Source organism: Callorhinus ursinus, unplaced genomic scaffold (assembly GCF_003265705.2).
Source record: "Callorhinus ursinus isolate GAN/ISIS: 27379988/994484 unplaced genomic scaffold, GSC_fseal_2.0 scaffold2, whole genome shotgun sequence".
NCBI lineage: Eukaryota > Metazoa > Chordata > Mammalia > Carnivora > Otariidae > Callorhinus > Callorhinus ursinus.
The window spans coordinates 13,743,161-13,766,306 of NW_027397064.1; the positions used below are offsets into that span (position 1 = coordinate 13,743,161).

A 23,146-nucleotide genomic window follows, 5' to 3' on the forward strand; every position below is an offset into this window, starting at 1 on the left:
AAATTATCAAAGATGATTACTGATCATCTTACTGCCTCTAAAAAATTTAATCTTCAATTTCTACCTACTGGAGCTTAGAAAACGGCTTCGAAGAGTCATGAATCCAAGTTCAAAAACAGCATTTTTGTGCCATTTCTATACTCACTATCCTTCATAACGTTGCACTACCCCATGTCTTTTGTAGTCACTCATATAATTTTGCCCACCCAATTCCCAAGACAAAAACTAGAGCATTTACACGAGACACCACAGCTGTTCTACGTGTGTGTGTGAGAGAGAGAAAGAGAGAGAAAGAGGGAAAGAGAGAGAGAGAGAGAGAGAATGTGTGTGTTTGTGTATGGAGCAAGACAACCTCGGGTCTAGGCCTGGCTTTACAACTTCTAGCTGGAATGTCCTTGCCTAAGTTAACCTATCTGGTGCCTCTGGGCCGTTATCTGCAAAATAACAATGATAAGACAAATTCATAGCGCTATTTAAGTCTTAAGTAAGTTGGTACATGTAAAGAACTTAAAACAGCCTGGCTCATAAGAAATGCTAATGTAAATATCAGCAGTAATCATTATCTTCATCTTACAGATAAAGAAACTGAGGCAAATTTGTTAAATTACTTTTCCAAAGTCACACAGCTAACTAGTAGGTAGCAAAGCTGAGATCCAAACCTGTAGTCTGGATCTGGAATCTAGGTTCTTAACCACTATTTTATACTGCCTCTAAGGATGTCTTATCCCCTGTTTCAAATCAACAATGGCAACTGATATATAATGGTGAAGAGAAATTCTTAAAAAAACTATGCAACTGCCACTACCAAAATACCAAGATATTAAGCACCCAATGGAACCTATGATAAAATCAGGAACAGCAGGCCTCCCATCTCAAAACCCAGAACCATCTCAAGCACACACAGGTGCTTGTGGGACCACCAGGAATACGGTTTCAGACCCAAAACTGCACTAGACATTTTATTCCAAGCCGTGGCAGACAACTCGGGTCAGGGGGCATTCTGGCCGGTCTGTGACAATTCAGAACAAATCCTTTGCAGGAGAGGACAGGAGATCAGAGCATGGTCCCCTGCCCACCCTGCTTCTCCTGCCACACCAGCCGCATCCGACAGCAGCAGGCTGCCCTTGTCCCTTGCTGCCATTTCTGAGAGAACATTTTACTCAGAAGAAAGACAACGGCAATTAAAGATCACCTTACCTTTTTAAAAATTTTTCCATTTGGCTGTACTTCATCTTCCTCATTTAAAATTTCACGTGTTCCCAACAGTCTTTTGTCCTTAAATTTGTTTTTTGCATACATAAAAACTTTATCTAGTGTATCACATCCAGGGTATAATACTGAAGCCAAACCATCCAAACTGTTAATAGATCTGTATGCAGACTCAGGTTTTGAATCTACAGGCTTTGCTTTAATTTTGTTTGCTTTTTCTTGTCTTGTCTCAAACAAAAAATAATATGGAATGTACGTTAAAACAGTATAAAGTGATATTAGAACATGTATGAAATACAAAAGAATGGGATTGATGGTCTGTTTTAGCTTCATGGTAGATGTTTTTGAAGATACGTGGTTATTCATAAGTGCTCAAAAAGTGGAATTAACGGATTTCCAGAATCTAGAAGGAAGGGGGGGAAAAAAGGTATTAGTTCAAAGTCATTTTAAAATAACTGTAAAGAAAAAAAATCTTCATATTAGATAGGCAAATGAGGTTTTTTTTCCCCAATCAAGCAGCCGATGGTCCTGGCCTCCAGCGATGTCCAGTCCACTCCAATATGGTCGAGTGCGTCTCTTACAACCATCAGCAATGGAAATCACCACAGAGAGAGTTTCTACATCATTCTGCGAACAGGTGGCTTTTCCAACTTAACCCCAAGTGCCCACAAACACTTCCCGGTGGTGATGAGAGAGCAAGTCAGAAGACCGACATCAGAATCAAGACCAAGAATGTACCAATTTCCTGTTCATCCCTCAGGGATGGCAAGTGCTTTGCAGATACACCATTCTCCTCCCTCGCAGCCCCAGCAGCCTGTTCAATAACCACTGCATTCTTTCCCAGTGGACTCCATTCTCTCACTCTAGGCAGCAACAAGGAACTAGTTGTTGGTGAACAACACAGAATTCACTTCCTATGGTGGTATTTTTCAGTTTGGCCGGTTAAGTTGTGACGCAAGAAGGCAGTAAACTCTGGCCATTTCTACTTTGCATTCATCAGATTTACTGACAATCTCCTACGTGTTAGATCCTGTTCTAAGTACAGGAACTACAACAGCGAACAACAGTCTCTGTTCCTTCTCTCAGGGAGCCTACACATTCACTGGGAGAAGATGATGAACTAATGTACGTATGCATGCCAGGTGATGGCAAATCCTCTGAGGAAAAATGAACCTGGGAAAGGGAACACAAAGTGAAAGGGCAAGGTCGGAGAGACGCTCTAGTACAAGGGTGGTCCACAGGAGTCTCTCTGGCCAGGCATACCTGAGCAAAGACATACAAGAGGGAGAGTGGCCCATGTGCCTATCTGGGGGAAACTGAGCACTCCAGACAGAGGAAACGGCCTTTGTGGGGTAGGTACGTAAATAATATTTGGGGGGGGGGGGACTGAAGCAAACTACTAATTATTTAAACCAGCTCCAAATCCAGGGTTTTGATTTCTAGCCTTCTCATCTCCTACCCTCACCTCCATATTGGAGAAATTCTATTCCAGGCACATGTGGCCAAGAAATGTGAGGAAACTCTACTGTAGGCACAGCGGGCCAAGAATACTTGGCCCATTTGTCCTTGCCTCGGCTTGCTCATAATGTTAACTGCAGAGAGACAGAAACTCCAAACAGGGAAGAGCAGAGGCAACAGCCGCAGGCCATGACCCCACTCACAGAACAGAGGACAAGCTGCTGTCCCTGCCCCTGGCTCTGGAGCAATGGCTTGCAGGTTCTACACAGTCCAAGGCAGGCTGTAAGGACAGACAGCCCCTCAGCAATCCCTAAGTGGACTGACTTTAGTTGGAACAGAGAACAGGGAAACTCAAGCCACGTGGCACTATGGAAAACAATGGAGACTTTGGCGATGAGCAATTAAGACGAGGCTGGTAGTTCCATGATAGTAACAAGGAAAAGAGTAGACCAAACAGAAGTTTAACAGAATCAGAGAAAAGAGAAAAGAATAAGAGCTCTTCTAGAGTCAGGGCAGCTCAAAGACTGGCCTCAACCCCTACAAAGGCCATCTAACTTAACTGGATCACACTGTGGGGCAATTTATGGCCGAGGGCTCGAATACAGTAACGCCATCAGCTATCAGTGGAGAATAATTGCCGGGTGTGAACCAACAGAGGCCGACTTAGCAGTTTAACAAGGAGATCAGAGAAAGAAATGGTCCAAAGTCCTACTAAAACCATGCTGTCATCCCCTAAAGAGGGCACTTCAAGGGAACCCTGTGTGTTCCCAAGCCTGTGCCCACTGAGGAGCAACATCAAAGGATGTACACTGGTGGGGGGGGGGGTAATGTGTGTGTAAAATGCATTGAAACAGGCCAACCAAGTCACTAAACAAATAGACAAGCAAGTAACACAAGAAGCCAGGGAAATGGGGAGGGGGGGAATCAGCACTAAGAAATGCTATAAAAGATCTTAAATGTGCAGTTTAAACAAAAAATTGAGGCATGCAGATAAAGGAAGACCCAAACACAGGAGGAGAAAGCTGGCAAAAGAAATCATCCTTGAGAGGGCCCAAATGTCAAGACTCAGACAAGACATCAAAGCAGCTATTATAAACATCTTCAAAGAACTACAGGAAAATATGCTTAAAAAATTAAAAGTCCGGGGACGCTTGGGTGGCTCAGTCAGTGAAGCGTCTGCTCAGTCACGATCCCAGGATCCTGGGATCGAGCCCCGTATCAGGCTCCTTGCTCAGCAGCGAGCGAGCCTGCTTCTCCCTCTCCCTCCGTTCCCCCTGCTTGTGTGTTCTTTCTCTCCCTCTCTGACAAATATTTTTTAAAAATTAACAAATAAGATTAACATTTAAAAAAAAACACACACACACACACTAAAAGTCCAGGGGCTCCTGGCTGGCTCAGTTGGTAGAGCGTATGACTCTTGTTCTCAGAGTTGTGGGTTCAAGCCCCACCATGGGTGTAGAGATTACTTAGAAGTAAAATCTTTAAAAAAAAAAAAAAAATTGTTTTGGGGCACCTGGGTGGCTCAGTCGTTAAGCATCTGCCTTCGGCTCAGGTCATGATCCCAGGGTCTTGGGATCAAGCCCCACATCAGGCTCCCAGCTCGGCAGAAAGCCTGCTTCTCCCTCTCCCCCTGCTTGTGTTCCCTCTCTCACTATGTCTTTCTCTGTCAAATAAATAAATAAACCTTTTTAAAAAAATTGTTTTAAGTCCAATGTTGCAATTTTACAAGAGAAAGATTACCTCCAAATTTGCCCATCCACAGCTGGTGAGAAGTCAGGACTCCCAACTAATCCCCAGGTTCCGTTCACCATTCCATGCTGTTTTCTCTGACATGTATTATGCAGTACTTTGGAAAAAAAAGAGTCCGGGGAAATCTAGATTTGTGCCATTAAGGGCATGGGGAGCCACTGAAGGTTTCTATATAGGAAAATGACACCATGAAAACAAATGATCCTACTACTTCTAAGACATCAGAGCCGCAGGGAAAATAGAGGTATTTTAATAACTCAGGAGAATGATGTAATCTCATGTAGTAATCTCCCTGAAATTTAATTTCATATATCTGTGCTTTGAATTTAAAAATAATGTTGTAATAAAAAGACTTTTATCTGCAGGTGATGACTGTATAAGATGATGACGGTATAGAAAATCCCCAAGAATCCACTAAAAAAAACAGAACAGTTCAGCAGAAGTTGCAGGATGGAAGACAAATACACAAAAAAAATCAACTGTATTTCTATACACTAGCAATAAAACAATTATATTTACAACATTATCAGAAATAATACTTAAGCAACCCTCTCGGGTCCCTCCTCCCAAGGAGCTTTGTACTATCACTTTGCTGTTACTCAGTAAGCGGTGCTCCGCTGCCCACCACTGTCTGGTCCACCGTTGAAAAAAAAGACTACTTAGGACGAGACAACAAGAAGTGTAAAATTTGTACCGTGAAAACCATAAAACATTAAAGGTATTAAAGATCTAAATAAGTAGAAAAACATCCCGTTTATGGATTGTAAGACTTACTACCATTAAAAATGACAAAGTTCTCCAAATTGATGTAGAGATTCAGCACAATCCTTACCAAAATCTCTACTGCTTTTTATACAGAATTTTGTAAGCTGATCCTGAAATTTACATGGAAATTCAAAGTAGCCAAGAACAGCTAAAACAATCTTGAAAAAGAACCAAGTTGGAGGGCTCATACATCTCAATTCCAAAACTTAGTACAAAGTAATAGTAATCAAGACAGGGTAGTACTAGCAAAAGGATGGGGGGGGGCGGGAGAAGGGAGATTCAGAATGGTTGACACCACATCATTTGAACAAGCACCCAAAGCAGCAGGTGTTCATCAGGGAACCATCAGCCACTGAGTAGAGCAGGGTGGGAGTGGGGAGATGAGGGCAGGGCCTTGAAGTCAAATTGCTGGTGAGGAAACTTCATGTGCATTTGAATGCACACCGCATCCCAGTGTTTTAGAAAATAACATTATGCTAAAGGCAGCAGGAACCAGACGGGAGGCAATCAGATAAGAGAAAGTAGAGAGAATCCTTTACTCCTAGGAGTAAGGTGGCTAAGGTGTGGGGCCCAAGCCGACAGCTAGGATTTCCAGCTCCCAACTGCCCAGACGGTGGCAGCAGCAGCTACTCCTCCAGTCCTCCCCAGCAGCCAAAATCTGTCTTAATAGAGCGCAGGGGCTTCGGCATCCAAGTCCTGGAGAATAAAGGCACGAATCAGAGGAGCTGCAGTGAAAGAAGGTGAAAGAGTTTGGGTGCCTTCAACCGAGACAGAAATGTAAGCAGTAGCGGATCAACAGTGGGACGGCTGGGGAAAGGAGATGAATACAAGTCTTGAAAATGAGGAGTATGAGATGCCTGTGAGTCATCCAAATATATAAGCTGTGAAGAGTAAGAGGGATCAGAGCTAGAAGCACACATTTTAGAGCCATAATCAGAGAAAGGATGAAAAGGTAGGAAATCTCCAGGGGCGCCTGGGTGGCTCAGTCGGTTAAGCATCTGCCTTCGGCTCGGGTCATGATTCCGGGGTGCTGGGATCGAGCCCCATGTCAGGCTCCCTGCTCAGCGGGGAGCCTGCTTCTCCCTCTGCCTCTGCCTCTGCCTCTCCCCCTGCTTGTGCTCTCTCTCTCTGTCAAATAAAGAAATCAAATCTTTAAAAAAAGAAAGAAAGAAAAGGTAGGAAATCTCCAAAATCAAGTTCAAGGACAGAAAACTTTGGAGGGAAACCAAAGCCCAGACTGAGCAGGAAAATCCCACCGGCAAGACCAATAAAGCAGAACCCCGAGAAGGCAGTGCTGCGAGGCCGAGGGTCGGGAGAGCCAAGGGGGAGCCTTCAGTAGCACCAAACGCAGCCTACATGTACCAGCCACATGCAATTACGACATTGCATTTTTCTAAAAGTCTTCTAAAAGACTCTACCCTTTTCTAAAACAAGGTAAAGTACAAACCTCTGGCCAACTGCATTTGCTGAAGGGGCTGTGGAAAATCTAGAGAATCAGTAAATAGTCACGGTGCTCTTTTATGTTGCCTCATCTTACAGTGAGCATCACCTTTCAGAAAGCAAACCTCAACAATTAAATCTGTTCATTATTTCCTTCACGACTTCTAGGTTTACAGCCCATGTTAAGGCCTCATCCATACCAGGGTTAAACTCATGGTCTCCAATATTTTTTCTAGTATTTGCATAATTTTTACATTTAGAACTTTAATCAATATGGAGTTTATTTTTCTATACTGTGTAAGGAAGAAAGTTAACTTTTGCTTTCGGATGAACTACCTGAACTGCTTATTAAATAAACCACCCTTTTCTCGATTAACCAAAATGTCATCTTCAATAGTTAAGTCCTCGTTCACAACTGGATCTGTTTCTAGACATGACTCTGTTCCTTGGATCGGTCTACTGCTTTGCCGTGCCTCCAAACACAGATTTACAGCAGTGCTGCTCAACTGTGATCCACAGAACAATCACATCCAGAATTACCATAGAGAGTATTTAAACAGGAGACTCTTCAGACATGTCATCCCCCTTCCTTACCTCCCCAATATCTATAAATTGAAAACTCTAATAGCAGACTCATTTTTTAAACAGCAACCATGTAAATTTATGTACAGTGTTTGGGAACTACTCCACATGCATGTTTTTCAAATTTTTCTTATCAATTCTTTTTTGAAGAGTTAACATTTGTTTGGTGAAACAATCTGAAAATCAAAAGGAAAACAAGACTCGGGGAAAAAATAATACATGACAAAATATACAAAGAGCGCTTATAAATTTAAAAAAATCAAGCAACACATAGGAAAAAGAATTTGTACAGAGAAGCTATAAAAGAGAAAAACACACAGATCGTTTATCCAAATAGACAGTATGTTCTCCTTAAACTTAGAATTAAAATTAAAATGAAGCCTTACCGATTTTCATCCAATAGTTCCACTACTAATGACTTAAAGACTGCAATATCCAGAGTCCGTTAAGCCATCTTGCAGTACTTAAAACCCATATACAAACCCACACTCGGAACTCTATTCTACAGAAAAGCAAGTGCATATTAAGTACATATGAATAAGGACTCAATCATTCGTTTATTTCTCAATCATTTATTGAACACAGAATTCACACCAATTACTCTTGCGGATGACTGAGTCACAGTCATGAACAAAACACAAAACAGACCACGAACAAGTAACTAAATACCGTAAGGTCGGAACAGCTACAGAGACACGTGCGCAGGCTCAATGAAATAAACAACAGTGGGGTGGTGGGGTGGTGGGGGGGCGGGGGGGCGGGGGGGCGGGGTGGCGGGGTGGGGGGGTGGTGGGGTGGAGAAGGCTGTTGCTTTAGGAAGGTAAAAAAGAATGCATGTCACGGGTTGCCTGGGCGGCTCAGTCGGTTAAGTGTCTGCCTTTGGCTCAGGTAATGATCCCAGGGTCCTGGGATGGAGCCCAGCAACTTAGGGTTCCCTGCTGGGGGAGGGGCAGCTTCTCCCTCTGCCGCTCCCCCTGCTTGTGCTCTCTCCCACACACTGCGCTCTCTCTAATAAAATCTTTAAAAGGAAGGAAGGGAGGGAGGGAGGCAGGAAGAGAGGGAGGGAGAAAGGAAAGGAAGGAGAAAGGAAAGGAAGGAGAGCAGGAGAGAAGAAGGGAGGGAGGAAGGGAAGGAGGGAGGGACGGGAAAGAGAGGGGAGGAGAGGGGAGGGGAAGGAGAACTCCGGTCAGGTGTTACAGGAGCAGACAAGGAGAGAAAGCCACATGGGTATCTGGGAGAAGAGCATCGCAGGCTGAGCCCAGCAGGATGCGGGACGGGGAAAGAGGAGGGCAGACAGGACACGGTGAGAAGACTGGGTCCAGATCCCAAAGGGCCTGGGGACCACTATGAGAACTGTACTGACCTGAGCGAAATCATCTGACCGACCATCAAAAGGCCAACTCTGGCTGCTGCAGGAGCAAGGAGACTAGCCAGCTAGGAGCCTCTGCAGGGATCGGGTGTAAGATGACGAGGTCTCAGACCAGAATGAGGATGAAGCAGTGAGAAGGGACCCTAATCTGACTCTGTATTGAAGGTACAGCCTTATGTAGAGTGAGAGAGAAAGAGGGGTCAAGGTGTTTGGCTTGAGATAATGAAAAACCACTCAGCTGCAGGAGGAACAGGTTTTGCTGAAGGCAAGTCAGAACAGTGATAGTATTTTCGACCATGAGACTAGCTGGCATGGCCAAGGGCGCGAGAAGTGCAAAGAGCAGATCCTGGGCAGATCAAAACTGAGAGTCCTGGGGCATGACAGAAGGGGTCGGTGTTAACAGAGGAAAATCAGAAGGGTAGAGTCACAGGAGGAGCACAGCTCTACACATTACCTACAAGTCAACAAAGATGAGGACTGAAATGTGAATCGAAGCCTCAGTGAGAGGAGACTGCACACTCATCAGGACGGCTACTAGCAAAAAAAAAAAAAAAAAAAAAAAATGAAGTAACAGTCCTGGCAAGGAAGGTGGAAGTGGAAAACTGGACCCTTAAGCTTTGCTGGTGGGAATGTGGAATGGTCCAGTGGCTACTAAAAACAGTATGGCAGTTCATCAAAAAATTAAACACAGAATTACCAGATGATCCAGCAACTGTACTTCTGGGTGTATTTTCAAAGGAACTAAAAGCAGGGGCCCAAACAGGTATTTGTACATCAAGCTTCATAGCAAAGTTATTCACAATAGCCAAAAGGTGAAAGCAACCCAAAATGTCCACTGGTGGGTGAATAAATAACAAAATGTTGATAGAGCCACACAATGGAATATTACTCAACCTTAAAAACAAATGAAGTTCTGATAGTTCTGATACATATTACAATGTGTATGGATCTTGAAAACATGACACGAAATAAGGCAGACACAAAAGGACAAATACATAATTCCACTTATATGAGATGCATAAAGACAGCTAGACTGGTGATTGCCAGGGGCTGAGGGGAAGGAGGGTTGGCAAGATGTGTTTAATGGGTACAGAGTTTGGAATGGCAGGAAAGTTCTGCAGATGGATAATGGAGACAGTTGCACAACAATGTGAAATCTACTTAATGCCAATGAACCGGGCACTTAAAGATGGTTATGCTGGTAAATTTTGTTACGTATATTTTACTACAATAAAAAAAAAGTGTGAAGGTCATTGTTGACCTCGAAAATAGCCATGTAAGTACTACAGCCCAACTGGAGAGAGCTTAGGAAAGAACAGTAGGAGCACTCTAAAGAGGAAGAGAGAAATGGATACTGCGACAGGACAAAGCATTCTTTTGTTTTCAAAGAGACAGTTATAAAGTGTCTGCATACTGACGGCTCGGACCCCAGTGGAGGAAAGAAAAAGATTATACCCAAGAGAGGGTGTGACACAGCGTCCAAGCGAAAAGGTTGGCCGTACATAGGAACAGGGACACAGATGCATGTGGGTGGTACCAGGAGCTAGTAGAAAATTCTGAGTGCTTCTATTTTCTCAGAGTAATAGGAAGAAAAATCACTGACTGAGAGAGGAGGAAAGGAAGGTATTAGAAAATTAAGTAGCAAGAAAGTATTAAATACTCATCTGAGAGAACAGGAAAATAGGAGACAGTAGAATCACCTGACAGCTCAAAAGGCCCACCTGAAGTCCGAGTGCTGGATGGAAAGGGAGACCCATCGAGCTGGTTGTGTACTTCCCAGCCAAGTTCAACTGGTAGAGCAGAAACGGGAACCAGGCAGAGAGCTGAATTAACTAAGGAAAGGGTTTTACCAGGCAAGTTCCAGAACAAAACATGGGAGGGGGCGGAAGACAAGGGAAGGAAGACTACTTCCATGACTGATCAGGGAGATTTAGGCTGAGGAAAGGAGGATGGCCCATAAGGAGGGACAGGGTTTGTGAAGAGGAGATAGGATCAATGCATTCAGATCCTGTGTGGTGACAGATTGTTGGGTCAAGGTACTAAAAGAGAGTAAAATGGAACCGCAGGAGGTGATGGTCTGAGTAGAATGCTTTGAAGCTGGTTTGTAGAAGGCATACAGCGATTGTTCGTGGAGAGGTCCAGGTTGTAACCAGGGAGAAACAGGTAGCAAAGGCAGGCTGGGGTATGACAGCATGTAAGGACAGGAGGTCAAGAAATACAAAGACCATAGTATTGGAAAAATATTGAAACCACTAAGAATCATGACAGGACAGAAGCAGAGTCACAGAAAACTTGATGTTCAAATATTTCAGGAACAGGGAGACAGACGACTGCCCCGAGAAGGAACAGGAGGCAGTACAATCTAGAGGCAAAGCTCGGAGGCCATGCCAGTACTGTTTCAGAGGCAAAAAACTGTTAAAGTAACCAGACTAGGCCCAAGATGGAGTGATTCATGCTAAGACCCAAGTCAACAAACCAAAACTTAAGTTTCCATGGTTACCTGGCAGAGAAAAGGAAGACGCAGGTCAACCAATCAGCGCTTGCCCACAAAGCATATGTTCCATCTAAGGAATTTAACCCTGCTTTCACCAATCAGCAAGTGTCCAGTATAACTTCCTTGTTCCCGCTCACTTTGATCTATAAAAACCTCACCTTTGGAGTTCTTTTCTATTTACCAGACTGGATGCTGCCTGATTAATGAATTGCTGAATAAACCCTACTACATCGGTAAACTGTCCATGGAAAACATTCAACAACTGAAAACAAAATGATCGAAATCAATCAAAGAATAGCTGAAGAACATATACAGTATGGACAATAATGCAAACATTAAAAACTAGTTATATGTACTTGCAATTGACCTGAAAGGACTTCCATGTACCTTGCTAATTCTTAAAAGGAAAAAAAAAAATGTATATACAGTCCTGCATGGTTTTATGTCTGACAACAGTATGGACAAGTCAAGGTTTTTAAGCAATTATTTCTAAATATTTATATGGGGCTACAATGGGTCAAAGTACATTAATTTTCCACCATGAAAATATAAAAATTTCTGGGAACACCTGGGTGGCTGACTCAGTTAAGTGTCTGCCTTCGGCTCAGGTCATGATCCCAGGGTCCTGGGTCAGGCTCCCTGCTCAGCAGGTAGCGGGCTTCTCCCTCTCCCTCTGCCTCTGCCACTCCCCCTGCCTGTGCACACACACATACCCTCTCACTCAAATAAATAAAATCTTTTATATATATATATATATATATTTGAGAGAGAGCGAGTGAGCACACAAGCGGGGGAAGGGGCAGAGAGAGCAGGACAAGCAGACTCCCCACGTGGAGCCAGATGTGGAGCTTGATCCAGGAACCCGAGATCATGACCGGAGCCGAAGGCAGACATCTGACTAACTGAGCCACCCAGGCACCCCTCAAATAAATAAAATTAAAAAAAGAAAAGAATAAAAAAAAAAGAATATAAAAATGTCCATCTTTACCATACTCTCAGAATTGCTAATTAAAATAACAAGTTGAGTCAAGTTTAACAACATTAAAAGAAAATGACCCATCCTTATTTACACAATGACAGATGAGCAAGTATCTCAAAAAGTGAAATTGTGTGATTATGACTAGCTAGACTCAAACACGTGTATGCAAATGGTCCATTTTGTTAGGTCAAAAGAAATTATTTACATCTTGCATCTTTTAATTAAGCAAGTCGTTTTAAATCATAATGATCAAGTTTAAGGAAAATCCTTCCCTGAGTGGCCTCTACTACTTAAAAGGAAGAACACAGGGCACCTGGGGAGTAAGAGAAGGAGGTGGTGGAGGAGGAAGGGCAGATAAAATTTTGCATAATTGTCAGAAAGCTGAGGGCAGGAACTGAAATAACTGTTCAAAGTAATACAGATTAACGCCCGCCTACAAATCTCCCTCAAATAACACACTTAGGGGACATATGAAATTCTCATGTTAGGATAAACTTTTAGTTTTTAAATAGTTACTACAGGAGTATTATTACCATAGTCATACAACCTATGTTAACTCCCACTTTTTTTAAATGCCAAAGAGGGGGGCTGCAAATCATATGAAAAACTTCCACAGACAACATGTGTTTCAGTAACAGGAAAACTGTAAATGCCTGCACTGTGGGGGAGGGGGAAACCAGTAGGTTGCCACAGGGATCATGTTCATGCTAATATATTAAAAGGGTCTACCTGCTTAGATCTGGTTGCAGCTATCTAAACAGAAACTTCAAGAACCTCACAGGCACAGGAGAGATACAAAACAGTAGTATTTCAATCCATTAATCTCCCTGAGCTGGAGGACTGAACAAGGGAAATGGGAGTCTGGCTCAGAACTGGAGACTTCTGTGATGTCTACAGGAAGGAAGAGGCCAGTAACACCAGTACATTACTCTGCTACGACAGTAGGTCTTTCTGCCCCCCTCCCACTCCCAGCCAAAATACCACCTGAAAAGCTCCACTTCCAGAGCAGGGCAGAAACCCAAAACTTGGATTCTTCTACAGATCCACTGGGAGCAGAGAGAATACCCAGGAAAGAGAAGAGGCAATGAGAAAATGCTCCAGAGGGGTATCTAGATTCTCCACAATTTATTTATTGATTAACTTGCCCATTACCCATTCTTATTTCCTCCTGTGTTTTCCCTGTAGCCTACAACACCCAAACATGCATCAGCACTATGTAACTTCGTATCTGGGGGGAAAAAATACAGTTTAGCATGTTACCTCTAATGAAGTACAAATAAGTGGATTGCACAGGGATGGGTATCAAGGAATCTGTAAGATGTGCCTAGAATTTTTCACCAAGCTTGCAATAAATGGGAAGCAATTCTGAGTACCAATAAGGTAAGCACTGTGTAGGGAGCTTTGTATCACCTCTATAAAAAAAAAACAAAAACAAAAAAAACTAATTTCAAACAGATCATGTTCAAAGGTACTTAGAGTTAAAAAAAATGAGGTGGAGGGTGCCTGGGTGGCTCAGTTGGTTGGGTGACTGCCTTCGGCTCAGGTCATGATCCTGGAGTCCTGGGATGGAGTCCCGCATCGGGCTCCCCGCTCAGCGGGGAGTCTGCTTCTCCCTCTGACCCTCTTCCTTCTCGTGCTCTGTATCTCTCATTCTCTCTCTCTCTCTCTCAAATAAATAAATAAATAAAATCTTTAAAAAAAATAAAAAAAATAAAAATAAAAATAAAAATCTACTTTTCATCCCACCTTCCTTTTCTACAAGCCAAATGTTCTTTTTAAAAAGTGTTGAGGGGCGCCTGGGTGGCTCAGTCGGTTAAGTGTCTGCCTTTGGCTCAGGTCATGATCCCGGGGTCCCAGGATCAAGTCCCGCAATGGGCTCCCTGCTCCATGAGGTAGCCTGCCGCTACCCCTGCTCCTTCTTTCTTTCTCTCTCCCTCTCTCTCTCTGACAAATAAATAAATCTAAAAAAAATCTTTTAAAAAAATGAAAACTTAAAAAAATTAAAAAGTATTGGGAAGAGGCTCGACCTCCGACCCGCCATGTCCACCAACAATATGTCGGACCCACGAAGGCCAAACAAAGTGCTGAGGTACAAGCCCCCGCCGAGCGAGTGTAACCCGGCCTTGGACGACCCGACGCCGGACTACATGAACCTCCTCGGCATGATCTTCAGCATGTGCGGTCTCATGCTCAAGCTGAAGTGGTGCGCTTGGGTGGCTGTCTACTGCTCCTTCATCAGCTTTGCCAACTCCCGGAGCTCTGAGGACACTAAACAGATGATGAGTAGCTTCACGCTGTCCATCTCTGCCGTGGTGATGTCATATCTGCAGAACCCTCAGCCCATGACGCCCCCCTGGTGATGTCATCCTAGGACTACTCTGTACACCTTCCCCCAGGCCTGGCCCCTGGCTGTTCAGCCTCTGCCCTCAGCTGCTGTCCTGGGCTTCCCTGAATGAGGTAGTCTCAGGACTCACAGCTGGATGGAGGGAACCTGACCCTTTACCTGGGATTCCACTTCTGCTGGGAAGAGCGGAATACCCTAGGCCTACCCCTCCTGCCTGCCTTTCCCACCCTGCCTGCTGCTGGGGGAGATGCTGTCCATGTTTCTACGTGTATCCACTCGTTTTTTTGTTGAAACCAGTTAATTATTAATAAAGTTTTGCATTCTGGCAAAAAAAAAATTAAAAAGTATTGTCTTGAATGAAATCAAATAGGAAACAATTTAAGCAAGGGAATTTATAGGTTTCTCAGCTTGATACAGAATAGGGTTTTGGCGGGGGGGGGGGCTAAATTTGTTGTTCTTGTTGCTACCATACAGTGCATTATTGGTTTCTGGAGTAGAATTCAGTGATTCATCACTTACATACAATACCCAGTGCTCATCACAACAAATGCCCTCCTAAGTGCCCATCACCCATCTAGCCCATCCCCCACCCACCTCCCTCCATCAACCCTCAGTTTGTTCTCTATCTTCAGGAGTCACTTATGGCTTGTTTCCCTCTCTTTTTCAGAAAAGGAGTTTTAAACATGCATACACAAAAACACATGCATAAAAATACATATATACTAGTCTTGGCTCTGCCACCAGTTACTATGAGACCTTGTCTAAGTCAATAAATTGTAATTTTCTCATCATTAATGATGATGGAATTCACTTAAATCTATTTTAAGACTAAATTGTACTGATGCCAAGCGCTCCCAAATCAATTTTGGAGTACTGACAACCACCAAACACTGAAGAAGTAAATGACCAGAGGAACCCATTTCTATCCCTGTCTTCTATACAAAACACTCTTCCCCCTTGGTGGAGGGTGGGGGGTGGGCAGGCAAGAGTTCCCACGCTTTAAAAAAAGGGGGGGGTAGGGCGCCTGGGTGGCTCAGTTGGTTAAGCAACTGCCTTCGGCTCAGGTCATGATCCTGGAGTCCCGGGATCGAGTCCCGCATCGGGCTCCCTGCTCGGCAAGGAGTCTGCTTCTCCCTCTGACCCTCTTCCCTCTTGTTCTCTCTATCTCTCATTCTCTAATAAATAAATTTTAAAAATTAAAAAAAAAAACTCAATAGGAAGATTTCTAAGGTCCATTTCTAAAATTCTAACATTTTCCAGTCAGATCAGACTGTCTCCATAGTGGGCAAATGAACAGGTCCAAGAAGGGAGTAAGGAAAACCTTTACTTCCTTTTCATTTTGAATCATGTGAATCCATTATTTTAACAACAGCAAAAATACTTTTTTAACATATAGTCGAAAGACAATATGGACGGTCTGTGAGAATGTGCCAGTGTTTCACAGACTGATCCAACAAAGATAGAATGGGCTCATCTCTGGGTTAAATTTCCTGCCAAGTACAAAACTGCTTCAAACCAACCAACACACACACACACACACACACACACACACACACACACACACACACCAGTTTTAATGCACTGAGCAAAATATGATTTCATACATTCATCCTGACCTCTTGCATCTCTACCCACATAACTAAAAGAACAAGAGTCAAGTACTGCTAGATGGTACATTTATTTAAGCAGATAAATGTATAAAGCCTAAGGTCTACATAAAAAAGCAGCTAAGTGATCTTTTTATACATCAGAATGTCCCTTCACTCTTAACTGGGGACAGTCAGGCTTAACAAATAAAAACAGAAGATAGCCAGTTAAATTTGAATTTCAGATAAACAATGAACAAATTTTAGTGTATATAAGTCCCATACATATATATCAAACATGTAGTAAAAAAATTATTCAATGTTTATCTGAAATTCAGATTTAACTGAGTGCCTTATGTTTTATATGGCAACCCTAATCCCATCCCCAGGCCACCACCAAGTGTGACAATTATTAGGAATGACCAACCACTCTGGGTTGCCTCACACTTTGGGGTTTCCCAAGACACAGGACTTTCAGTACTAAAACCAGGAAAGTTTTAGGCAAACCTGTCACCCTACAATTAACCATCTCATGGAATAAGCATATTGTAGCCTGGATTCTACCACTAGTTAATTTTAATCTTTCGTTTATGAAACAATTTTTCTGTCTATTTTCCCATGTCTGTCATCGTCTGTCATCATTTATCTAACGCACAAAATTTAAAGTGAGGATAAAATGGATGCAGCAAGTAATAAAAAGACTCTGGAAAAATGCAAAGGTGCTATAAATGCTAGTTATTAGTATAGTTGGTTTGGGTACAAAGTTCTGTTTATGCAAAATTTCAAAGCAGTTTTACCTAGTTTTATTTACATACTTTATATAATCTACCGAAGGTACTATTACTTGCAACACTAGTTTGACTGCATATAAAAATGTTCAATAGACTTGCTCCTTTTAGAACTGTGGCAATAAGCTCTTGGTGTGATGCTGGCCTCCCCACTTACTCACCGCGTAATAGGGGACAATTCCCTTAACACACCAAAGCTTCAAGTTCACTACACAACTGGGGTGATAATAATAAATGCCTCACAAAACTCCCTTTGGGAACAAAGAAATCAGGTGAACACGCTCTATATAAACTACAAAATACAATCCATGTGTTCGTAGCATTTTAAATTCATTTATGCCGAACTATGTATACCAATGCCAATACTTTTCTTTCATCGTGATTATTTCTTATTTATACCCCCACTGACTCTGAAGATACTTAAGTCAAATGTATGCTTACTGAGAGCCTAGGCCATGGAGCCAAACAGACAGAGTCCGACATTTAGTTCTACTACTTACTAAATGTCACCTTAGGTCAACTATTTTCCTAAGCCTCAATGTCGTCACCCGTAAAATGTGAAGAGGAGCAGTATGTGTATCAAAGAGCGTTAAGAGGGGCGCCTGGGTGGCTCAGTTGGTAAGCGACCGCCTTTGGCTCAGGTCATGATCCTGGAATCCCGGGATCGAGTCCCGCATTGGGCTCCCTGCTCGGCGGGGAGTCTGCTTCTCCCTCTGACCCTCCCCTGTCTCATGCTCACTCTACCTCATTCTCTTCCTCAAATAAATAAATAAAATCTTTAAAAAAAAAAAAAAAAACAAAGAGCGTTAAGAGGACTCAGCTAGCATGCGTCAAAGGTGGTATGTCTGCCTCACAAGCAGCACTCCGGCCTCAGCCGCACGTTATCATTATCATTTCAGGTTTCAGGCATTTAAGATTCTAAAGTTTAGAAGCAGCTGAAATCATAGATCCATCCATAAAATTCCTTATAGAATAATAATAAGAGAATAAGGATATTTAACACATCTTGTATTTGGAATTGGTATTCCATTTAGCATCTCTAGTTCACTAGTCAATTTTGGGGATTTCTCTCCATGAGCTTCAGTGAGATGATGACAAATTTATCTTTAAGAAAATACATATATGAAGAATATTTTTTTCTCATGGCTCGTACTCCATGCTCGAGTTTAAACATCCTTGGAGTTTGTGACACAGAACTATCGGATCCCACCCTGTGGGTCCCACTCCAGTCCCAAAGGTAAAAAACACACATGCAATATAATTCGGGACCAACTCTGTTTAACCAACTCAACTTACTGGGCCTCCATACATCTAAAAAAGTTGATCCGCAACAAACTTCCCTAACTCTTAGGGTTTTTATAGTATTACGCCTATGGCTAATAACCTCATGCCAAGATCCAGCAACACACAGGGGAGTCCTCAGAGGTGCTTCTGTTCATCAGTCCTGTCATGTGGTAGATCCCCAGTCACCCCCCCAACCCAGACAACGCACACACACACATGCACTCAGGGTTCTGAATCATGTTGCTTCACCTTCCTCATCTAAGGGAAAAACCTATTCCTACTCCGCTTTCTACTCACCTTCCAAGCCATGTATCTTCCCTTATTATTATATCCAAAAGAAGTGATATGAAATTCTCTATATACAAGTGCAGCTTTTTATCCTAGAATTTTCTTTAAGGCTGATCCATAGAAAGGAAATGGGGGGAATGGCATGGTCAGTCATCATTATATTATCCAAATGGTAGGGCAGAGAAACTAAACCTTAGGAGCCCTACTTCGTAGCAGTTTTGACAAATCCATCAGTGTGTCCTAACCAGCCAAGAATTAAATGCCCTGACTGTATTATAACAATACTGAATAGGACTATTTACACCCCCCCAACTGTTAGTACTAAATCCTTACTTATTCCAATTATCTCCAAAATGGTTAATGAGAGCCACCTATATAAATGTTTCAGGAGAACATGATTAGATTATATAATGACATCAGCCTGGATGGTTGGTACTTGAGGGTCTTAGTAACTTCAAGTCAATCCAGGTGAGTACTTTTATTTAGTATTACATGAACCTAAAACTAAGAGAGTGGATTGGTTGGTAGTCCAATTAACAATTTCACTTTTGAACTTAACTATTTTCTTCCCTACAGTAAAAACAGAAAATGAAATTGAAGAAAATTCAAAGGCCGGAGGCTAAACAGTTGCAAACATATGAAATATGTCAACAAAAGCAATGTGCTTAAAATAAGCAAAATAAAGTACACATTGAGAAGATAGTTCAGGTAAATGTAGCCTTTGAGAATGTAAAGAGATTAACTTGTCAAAATTAAGATTTTCAAGATAATTTTAGTCTACACCATCTAAATCTACCCAATCTAAATCAATACCTTTTAATTTTAAGAATTTATAAACTGTTCAATAAGATATTTCCTTATCTTTTCTCCATATCCTTCCTCATCCCAAAAGCCCTATCTGTATCTTGGCTAACAGTTAAAAAACAAACAAAGGTGGGGACCTGGGTGGCTCAGTTGGTTAAGCTTCCACTTCTTGATTTCAGCTCAGGTTATGATCTCAGGGTTGTGAGATCAAGCCCCGGGTCAGGCTCTGCGCTGGGTGTGGAGCTTGCTTAAGATTCTCTCTCCCCCTCTGCCACCAGCCCCCAGTTCTCTCTCTTTTTAAAAAAAAATTAAGAAAAAGCAAATAATATATATAACAAGAACTGTAAGTATGTTGTAGAAATATGTAACTACAGGATAAATAACCTGCATCACAACCAACATTATATCAAATTCATTATTTGTATTATCTAAATGTTAATTAAGAATAAGGTTTAACTGGAACCTGGGTGGCTTAGTCATTAAGCATCTGCCTTCGGCTCAGGTCATGATCCCAGGGTCCTGGGATGGAGCCCCTCATGGGGCTCCCTGCTCAGCGGAAAGCCCGCTTCTCCCTCTCCCACTCCCCCTGTTTGTGTTCCCTCTTTCGCTGTGTCTCTGTCAAATAAATAAAATCTTAAATAAAAAAAGAATAAGGTTTAAACATGCAATACTTCCTTCAGTAAATACTTAAGTCTTTTACTGTATTTCACTTTATTCATATAATCTTATTCTATTTTTCCTTAACTTTTTACATAAATTTTCTTCTTCCCATAAACTATTTTACCACTAAGCTTTTCTGAAACAAAGAGTTTTCAAAATTAAAGCTATGAAGATATGGTCTCCCCTCTCCTCTCCGCCATTCTCCAGTGTGCCCAGCTTTCTGGCCTCTTGCAGCTTTCCCATTAAGTGTTCAAAACCTAGATTGTGTTTTAAAACTAGAAGGCACAAGAAAAAGGAATCTACCTTCAACAGCTATGAGAAATATCCGGCCCTACTCTAGGAAATTGTTTCGTGATTAGCCAAAAATACAGCAAACCTGCTGCTGTCCCCATCTCCTTCCAAACTTCAAACCTAGATCACTTTCATATAAGAATGACAATATTCTGAATAATTTCTCTACTGCATGGCTATATGCACAGATAACCTTTTTTGTTACCATCTGAATGTGGGACAATGAATCATCAAGGTGAGTGAAGTCCTGAAGGCCATCAGAACTTGTCTACTCTAGAAAATACTTAAATGTAAATTACTAGAATCATGGACAGAATATACTTTAAACCAGTATAACTGAACACCAAGAAAAAAATAAGAATAATGGACTTGCTGTGCATCTAACAGAGTTAAGACACTAGACAACACCTATGGCAATGGGTCTACATTTATTCATGTACAACTCTATTTGTTAATGTTCTTCAAATTCTACACACCCTTTTTCGGTAGACTACTAACACCAACAGCATTAAAATAAAACTCTAATCACAATCTGCTTCTCCAGATTTTTTAAGGAGCTCAAAATACTTCACTCTAACCATCACACAAAGGACATGTTCACATGCAAATCAGTTCAATTCTTCCATCATTTCAGAAGTCACAGGCCTTCTGAATATGCACGGTTCCCACATGTAACACCGTGTGGTTCTAACTTTTAGAATACAAGACACCAGGTTCCTCAAACCGTCTGTGACATTCCGTTTACTTCCTAATATACTTAACCAGTATACAGTGACAAATGTCCTTTCCCTTTTTGGGTACCTGCTCAAGTCTAGGCAAAATAATGAGAGACAAAGTTACTTTTGTCACTTTGCTATAGCACTTTTTCCCCAGGCACCACTCACCATTTCCTTGTCCCCTAAGTAGGTGTACTAAAACTCCATAACCATTTACCCGTCTACCCCAATCCAGCCAAGCCTCTATAAAGGCAAAACTAACTGCAGTCATCTATACAAATGCCTTACTATTTAACACCCATTGTTTAATACACAGTAAATTGTATATATATTTATATATATATATGCATAAAAATTTTTTTTTTAAGTATGCTCCATGTCCAATGTGGGGCTTGAACTCAGGACCCTGAGATTGAGAGTCACATGCTCTACCAACTAAGCTAACCAGCTGCCCCTACACAGTTATCTTTGCAATTCCAATTTCTTTGTAAATCTAAACTCTGTTGGGCCATTCTTAGCCAGAAATTCAAAGTCTGGAGTTTCCAAAATCCACTAAACACTAAAAGAAATTTGTAGCGAAACTACTATGTACTGATGTATTTACTTAGTGACTTCAAAGCACTCCTCACGTGGCCAAGTATACAATCCAAGAAAATGTAGGCACCGAAATGTCTAAAATAAAGTGAAGACACATCAACGGACAAGGAATATTCCTCTATCCATCACACCTGCTTAATTACAAAACGGTCATTTTGGAAATGCACATAAAAGGTCTAGAAGGACACACTCCAAATTGGTAAGGGGCAGTAATCCCCTCGCAAAAGAATCATGGGAACGGAGAAGTTACCCTTTTACTTACAGACTCCTATACTGTTTAGTTTTTTAATAATAAACATAATATTTATTTGCATTCTTTTTAAAATCCATAGAAAACAAAGATTAGTAAATTTGACCAATGTGGGCAAAGATTTGTGGGGGGGGGGGGGGAAGGGAAGCAAAGATTTTGAAATGATCTTCTGAAACAGAAGATAAATGTCAACACTCATGATTCAAATTGATAAAAATGCTTACTGCTTTTATATTCTCAAAGCATTCTTAAAGCATTTTATCAACATGGACTATTCCTTGTTAACAGCTCTATCCAATTTTACTTGTACTCAGATGCTAAAAAGTTTCAGTTCACTTGATCCTCAAATTCTTGCCCCAAAATTTCAAGAAACTAATTCACTTCAGGAGCCACAGTAAGGTAAGACTACAACCTGCCACATTCTAGCCCACTGCAACTATGAGTAACATGTAGAACTGGCTGCAGGTTAACAAAAAGCCCACTGCTGTTTTCCGGGCCTGCAACCAACAACTTCTGTTAAAATGTCCAGTAACACTAACACAAATTTAAAATGACCAGCACATGCTGAAATGGTAATACCACTCTAACTAGTGCTAAACTTCACAAAATAAAGAGGTTACTGAGTTCACAAACGCTCACACAAATACTTAAATGAAATTCAATTTGAGAAAAGATCAGTGATATTGGTGAATAACATGGCTTAATGTTCCAATGCATTTGTACTGAATTAAAATTAGTAGGAATGGGACGCCTGGGTGGCTCAGCTGGTTAAGCGTCTGCCTTTGGCCAGGGTCATGATCTCAGGGTCCTGGGATCGAGCCCCGCATCGGCAGGCTCATTGTTCAGCAGGGATCCTGCTTCTCCCCCTCCCTCTGCCTCTCTCTCTCTCTCTCTCTCTAATAAATGAATAAAATCTTTAAAAAAAAATAAACAAAATCAGTAGGAAAGCTACCTTCTACCTTCGTAATTCTACAATCACAAAATGGGAAGAATTAAAAAAAATCTGACAGTTTAGATACACTTGGTTTTTAACTTAATACACTGTATGCTGAAGTATTTTGCAGTTATAACAAAATTAACATTTTACCAGTTGACAATGGTAGGTGCTAGTGCCTTCAAGATCTGCGTCTTTGTTTCGATACCTGTCAAAACAAACATAAACAGACAAACATTACTACTTGTAGTCTCATCAGAGCCAAATATCAGCCTTTTCCTGGAGATATTTTTACTTCCAAAAACTTACAGAAAAATTTCTGTTTTTGAAAACACCATCTATCACACTAACAAATGACATTTTATCATGTAACCTTTCACCGAAAAAAGCACGTTATGTATCACTACACATCTATTAGAATGGACAAAATCCAAAAATACTGACATCACCAAATGCTGGCAAGAATACGGCACAAGAGGAACGCATTCATTTCTGGTGGGAATGCAAACTGCACGGCCACTTTGGAAGACAAGTTTGACAGTTTCCAAGAAAACTAAAC

The 23,146-nt window shown here is 41.7% G+C and overlaps 2 protein-coding genes across 6 annotated transcripts in view; one reads left to right on the plus strand and one right to left on the minus strand.

Moving 5' to 3' along the window:
* ACSL3 (acyl-CoA synthetase long chain family member 3) overlaps positions 1 to 23,146 on the minus strand; it is a 71,874-nt gene that overhangs the window by 25,315 nt on the left and 23,413 nt on the right. For 2 of the 5 annotated variants that reach the window (XM_025890812.2, XM_025890819.2), the window contains 2 exons: positions 22,741 to 22,795; positions 1,198 to 1,612 (listed from right to left, as the gene is read on the minus strand). In XM_025890812.2, the coding sequence (XP_025746597.1) occupies positions 1,198 to 1,575 (378 nt within the window). In that variant the 5' untranslated portion in view covers positions 1,576 to 1,612; positions 22,741 to 22,795. Of the gene's footprint in view, positions 1 to 1,197; positions 1,613 to 1,947; positions 2,075 to 22,740; positions 22,796 to 23,146 lie in introns of those variants that run through there. The other 3 variants (XM_025890823.2, XM_025890824.2, XM_025890838.2) reach the window with 3 other exon arrangements.
* Positions 14,065 to 14,701, plus strand: LOC112838172 (PAT complex subunit Asterix-like). Its single transcript, XM_073878029.1, has one exon. It carries the CDS (start codon positions 14,085 to 14,087, stop codon positions 14,403 to 14,405), a length of 321 nt encoding a protein of 106 aa, XP_073734130.1. The 5' UTR covers positions 14,065 to 14,084; the 3' UTR covers positions 14,406 to 14,701.